Below are 5,839 nucleotides of genomic sequence, written 5' to 3' on the forward strand. Positions count from 1 at the left end.
AAAGAACAACACCAAAGCCATCACCAAGTGCCTTTGGTTTCAACAAACACAAGAAAATTGAATTGGCCATTGACCTCTCCTAGAGACAGGGAAATACGCATGAATAAGGGGAAATGGTCACCTGGACACCTGGAAGAGGCCAAGGCACTGCAATTTGCCCAAATACCTTGCTACCACATGCCATGGGTGTCACAGACACCCATGTGCAAATAAATAGCTGGTGATGTTTATGAGAACAACATTTTGTCCTTGATTTGAGCTCAATAGCTCCAGTCAGGTTAGCAGTGAGGGTGGAGAGCCTTGTCCCCAGGATATAACCTCAGCTTCACTGACTCTGACCAGCCTTGTTCTAAAGAATTTGGGTTTTTTTCCACTCCTGTGAACACTTTGCTCAAAGGGTGGGAGGAAAGGCGGGGTGGTAGTGGTGGAGAGGAACTGCTGGTGACTCCAAGAGTCACAGTTAGATAGGAGAGGCACCTAAGTCAAATACCACCACCACAAACCAGCCCCTCCCTTGATTCAGGAAGCAGCCTTGCTCAGTTGTCTCCACAGGGGAACCTTCCAGGCATGCCCAAACCTTGTCTCCCATGGTATATAAACTACCCCACAAGGAAACAACCCATCTTCAGCACAAGCCAGGCTCACCCAAAATGAAGGTTCTCCTTGTCCTCCTGCTGGGAACCATCCTGTGCTTGGACTCAGGTAAGACAGCATGGAGAGGTCACCCCACCTGCCCTACAACAGATTTGCAGCTAGGAGAAAAAAACTTGTGATGGGGTATGGAAGTGAGGGAAGAAATGCTGTTGCAGTTGTCTTATGAAAATATTTGCTTTTTGATGGAATGTCTTGGGGGTTATATGGGGAAAAAAAAAATGCATAGACCCATTGTGCTGCTGGTGTGATCCCAGTGGTGGGTAGAGCAGCTTCCAGGAAAGATAAATCCTGTACAAAACCGCATTTAAAAGGAATCAAAGTTATCCAAGTCAGACCATATAGTCGTGTTTGTGTGTAGGGGGGTTTTTTTAAGAGGCATGGGAGGGTTACTTTTCTTCTTCCCAGGCTACCAAAACTGCAGCATTTATGCAAAAGTGAGTTTTATTCCAAATTATTTTCTGATTCTACATTTCAAAAGTGGCCTCTGATGCTGCACAGATTGTCAGAATTTTAATAGGGCAGGAAAAAAAGGAGAATGCCATTATAGATTGGAGAGCTGGGATTCAAACACTGTCAGATCTGAGCTGAACTGTTTCTTAATCATCAGGGGATGCTTAAGGAATAGAATAAGGAGGTTCCTGTACAGTCCTGACCAGTCACTATCCTCTCCCAGCTACCATCAGGGTCCTCTGAAATTTTGCTTCCTTTGCATGAAAAGTCATAAATGTGAGAGCTGCTGACAAACTGGGCTTGGACTCCTTGCCTCTAAGACTACATCTGTCATTCATACCAGAACAACTTGGTCAGAGGGACACCAAGTGATTCAAATCTCTCCTTGCTTCTGCACTGAATAACACTTTTAGAAACTAGATTCTAAGCTCTTCTGTGTCCTAAAAGACTCTTTTAGGCACTTGGCTTGAGGAAGGAATGATACAAACCTGCTGGTCATGGGGATAAAGTACATATATATGCATTAACTCACATGCTCTGAAGTTGAGGCTCCAGTGATGCCCTGGGGCATGGGTAGGTAATAGGAACAGGTAATTGCACCGTGTTCTCACTCCTCTGGGGACTATTTTTCATCAGGGCTGCACACTTGTAAGCTGCAATGCTTATTCAGCCTTTGTCTGATAGCATAACAGCTCAGCAGATGTTAACTGTGCTGGCTTTCATTCCCCACAGACTGGCATGTCCATGGGGGGGTGGAAAAATGTGGTGACCTGCTCTTCAGAGAAAGGAGAAACTCATGTTTGCACTTTGTTTTCTAAAAGAAGTTGATGGAGAGTACATGTCACACATTGGTCAAAATGAGGCAAGGAGCTAGAAGAGTCTTCTGGAAATCTCCTGCTCCATCCCTCCCTCACCCATTCCTCTTTTCTTCTGGTGATATCTCAGCTAAGGCTCCCAAGCCCACCTGTTGAAACACTAATATCTGTAAATGTAGATTGATGGTACCAGTCTGTCCTTCTGGGCACTTCAACCCTTCATCCCAGCTCAGGAGATGGGAATATCACAAAAATCCTGTTCCAAACAGGAACTAGATGAGGCTTCCCAAACGCTGAGGAAGAAGCATTTGGAAAACACTTCTCTTTCACTGATGAGACCAGTCAGAAGGATTAGCCATCCACCTGATCTCCTTTTGCTCCCTCACTGCACTCATGAGATGTGAAGCAGCTTCATCACCTGCAAAACTGGACTCTCACCCCCAGAAAGTGTAATATCCTCACAAAAATTTGAAAATACACTCTTTTCTCCACACCAGAAGTGTTATCTCTCTTTGAGGACCCACAAGAAAGATTCTGTTCCCCAGTGTAAGCACTAAGTTCCCTGGAGAGCTTCAGATGGGTGTGTCTTATAATGCTTCTTGGTCTCTTGCAGGTTCTTCTTTGCAGTGTTACAGCTGCTCATTTCAGCTCAGCGACTCCAAATGTAACACGGAGGACACGATCTGCAGAGCAAATCAGACGTGCAAGACAGATGTGATCAGTAAGGCAAAGTGGGGGTGGGCAACGTCTTAGATGTGGTGTTGGAGCCAAGCATGGTCTCAATGTCAGGTGTCCAAGGCAGCCTCACCTACTCTAGATACAGCAGCAAAGCTCGGTTGGCAGCAGGAAGAGAAATAACACTTGGGAGGGGAGAAAAGTGATTTAAAAAACCTCACATTCTAATTACATTCACGTTGAGTAGGAATGGCAGAAGAAAAATATTTGTCTCTGTGATAAGTGGTCTCATGGTAGTGGTGCTGACCATGACTGAGTGCTCACACTTCACTGGCCACAAGAGTGTGGTTACAGAGTCATGTTAGTGGGTGCCTGCTGTGACCCATCAATTCTTCAGTGCTTGTCAAGAGGTCATGCAAAAATTGAGCAGTGTGGTCAGTGCCAGGGCCTGGAACAGACCTCAGAAGGCCACAGCTGCTCAACAGGGCACCAGCTGTTGAGCATTTGACATTGCAAATACCCACCAATATCTCTCACCTGTACTAAATTAGGTTTATTGCACTTTCATGACACCACAAGGGATTTGATCACAGGGACAATGGTTCAGTTTACACCTTTGAAAAGTTTGGAACACAGATCAAAATATCAGAGGCTGAGCCTGGTGAAACCTAGTCATGAAGTTAGGAGACCCATTCAGTGACATAGCTGACTTCAGGTGAATTTCATTAAAAGAATAGAATTTTACCCAGGCCCATCTGCAGCCAGCTCTGAATGCCACCATCTGTCAGTCTCTGGGTAAACTCCTTTAACAGGTTATGATTTAATTCTCCCATTCTAGATCTGCCAAAAAAAATGTTTACCCTGTCCAGATCAGTGGTGACTGCTCAGTTGCTCTTGGGGCACAAAACTCACCAGCACCAAGTTCAAACTCAGGCTTGTCAGGCAATAAATGTAATAACCTCCAGCAGGTATTGTCCTTCCTGGAAACATGCAAATCCATGGCCATGCATTCACATGCAGGAGAGCCAAGACCTTGCCTAACCTGCTGGCCCTATACACTAAATTTGGGTGTGTCTAAGATTTCATGTTCAGAATAAATTGTGAAAGATCAGGAGATCTCATGCAGTTTCCTGGTAACCAGCACATACCAAATATTACCTGGCCACAGAAAAATAGGTTGTGACTCTCAGAAACAAATCAAAGAACAACTCTGTCATCTGTGAGATGGGGACAGCCATAGCAGGAAGCTGGGGAAGAACCTTTTACAAGGGCTTGTAGTGAGATAACAAAGAGGAATCATTTAACTGGAAGAGGGGAGATTTAGATTAGACATTAGGAGGAAAGTCTTTAGTGTGAGGGTGGTGAGACACTGGCCCAGGTTACCCAAGCAAGTTATGGAAGCCCCATCCCTGGAAGTGTTCAAGGGCACATTAGATGAGCAACCTGATCTAGTGGGATGTGTCCCTGTCCATGCAAGGGTGTTGGATCTAGATGATCTTTAAGGTCCCTTCCAACTCAAATGAGTCTATGATTCTATGTTTCTGTATCTTCTCTGGGTGTTGAAAGGCTCTGTGCAACAAAGTCGTGTGGGATACGAGCAAAGAGAGCTGCACATGCTTCCTTCTCATCCATTCACTAGTTAAGCAAACACTTGGGGATTGAAACCCTTCTTTCCCTGCTGACAGACACCCCAAAAAACCAACCTGCTACAGTCAAACATGCAGCTACTTTGAAACAGTCTCTTTTGTCTCTTTTTTTTGTCTTTTTTTTCTATTTATTTTTCTTTTCTCCCAAGAAGTGAGCTCAGATAAGAACAGGATCCCATTTTTCAGTTCCATGGGGCTTGGCCTGGCGTGCATTGGGTCCTTGCAGTAATGGCCCTGCTTTCCTTTCAGAGGTTGCGTTCTTGAAGATCATCAGCAAAGGTTGTGACTCATGCTCACCAACCTTTCAGGACTACGGCGTAAGCTCAAGGAACGTCACCTGCTGCACCAGTGACAAGTGCAATGTCAATGCAGCAGGCAGTGTGAGGTCCAGCTATGGGATGGCAGCAGGATTAGTTGCCAGCATCCTCTGGCCATTCTTCAGCAACAGACTGTGAGGACTGAAGAGGACTCCCATGACCACAGAAAGGCTTGAAGCACCCATCTTATGACAGTGTTTGTGACCAGGAGCAAGGTGGTGTGTTGGGCACGCAGCATCCTTGGAGCTGATGGCAGATCTTTGCTGGATGACAGCTTCTTCATTGCTGTTCCTGTATTGCTGTAGTGCTACCAGCTAAGAAAATGTTTGTGTACTATCTGCATAATATCCAAAATACACTTACTTCTGAATCAAGTGTGAGTTTCTTTCCTGTACATCACTTAGTCAAGTATTTCCCTGCCCAGCAGCAAGTGCAGGTGGGTGTATTGCAGGTCTGGCCAGTGTTCAGCCTAGGTCATTGCTGTGGAATGATGACATGTACCAAGAGGTGCCAACACAGAGCAGAACAGAGGTGGCAACTGTACTTCCAAAGTTTGAGGGACTCTGGCTTATGACAAACCCTAGAGGGTATATCCCCAAGGAAACCCATGAATCATAGAATGGTTTGGGTTTGAAGGGACCTTAAAGAGCATCTAGTTCCAAACCCCCTGCCATAGGCAAGGGCACCTCCTACTAGACCAGGTTGCTCCAAGCTCCATCCAACCTGGCCTTGAACATTTCCAGAGAGGAGGCATCCACAACTTCTCCAGGCAATCTGTGTCAGTGTCTTTCCACTCTACTAGGAAAGAAGTTCTTCCTAACACCCAATTTAAATCTACCCTCTTTCTTTGAAGCTGTTGCCCCTCCCCTTATCACTACAGGCCCTTGTAAAACAGCAGTCACATCTGAAGGGGAACTTGCTTGTGACCTGAAGACCCTGGGACCCTGCACTTTGCTGGCTACCATAAGAGACAGAAACAGTGCTCACTTACCCTGCTACCTGTGCATACAACCTTCCCATGGCTGTGTTACCCTTGGCATTATGGGCAGGACTGCATATGGAGATACCTGGAGCACCTTGGTGGGCAATAACCATTACAGTGAAGTGGAAAGGGTTTCTTCATGTTGTCCCAGTCAACTGATCCAATCCTGGGAATTCCAACCTCCATCCTGGCCATAGTGACATCCCCTGAAGGTTTCCATCTCCCACAGGCAGGTTCTCAAGCTTTCTACTCCAAGTTTCTCTTTATTCTATTCCTCATGCCTCAGCCTGTGACACAGGT

General features: G+C 45.8%; 1 protein-coding gene across 1 annotated transcript; it reads left to right on the forward strand.

The window, feature by feature from the left end:
* Positions 1 to 650: 650 nt before the first annotated feature.
* PSCA (prostate stem cell antigen) lies at positions 651 to 4,695 on the forward strand. The gene is made up of 3 exons (XM_010008134.1): positions 651 to 702; positions 2,533 to 2,645; positions 4,492 to 4,695. The coding sequence occupies exons 1-3, from the start codon at positions 651 to 653 to the stop codon at positions 4,693 to 4,695; spliced, it is 369 nt and encodes a 122-aa protein (XP_010006436.1).
* The last annotated feature ends 1,144 nt before the right edge of the window (positions 4,696 to 5,839 follow it).

This window comes from Chaetura pelagica, unplaced genomic scaffold (genome assembly GCF_000747805.2).
Source record: "Chaetura pelagica isolate M959 unplaced genomic scaffold, ChaPel_1.0 scaffold292, whole genome shotgun sequence".
Taxonomy (NCBI): domain Eukaryota; kingdom Metazoa; phylum Chordata; class Aves; order Apodiformes; family Apodidae; genus Chaetura; species Chaetura pelagica.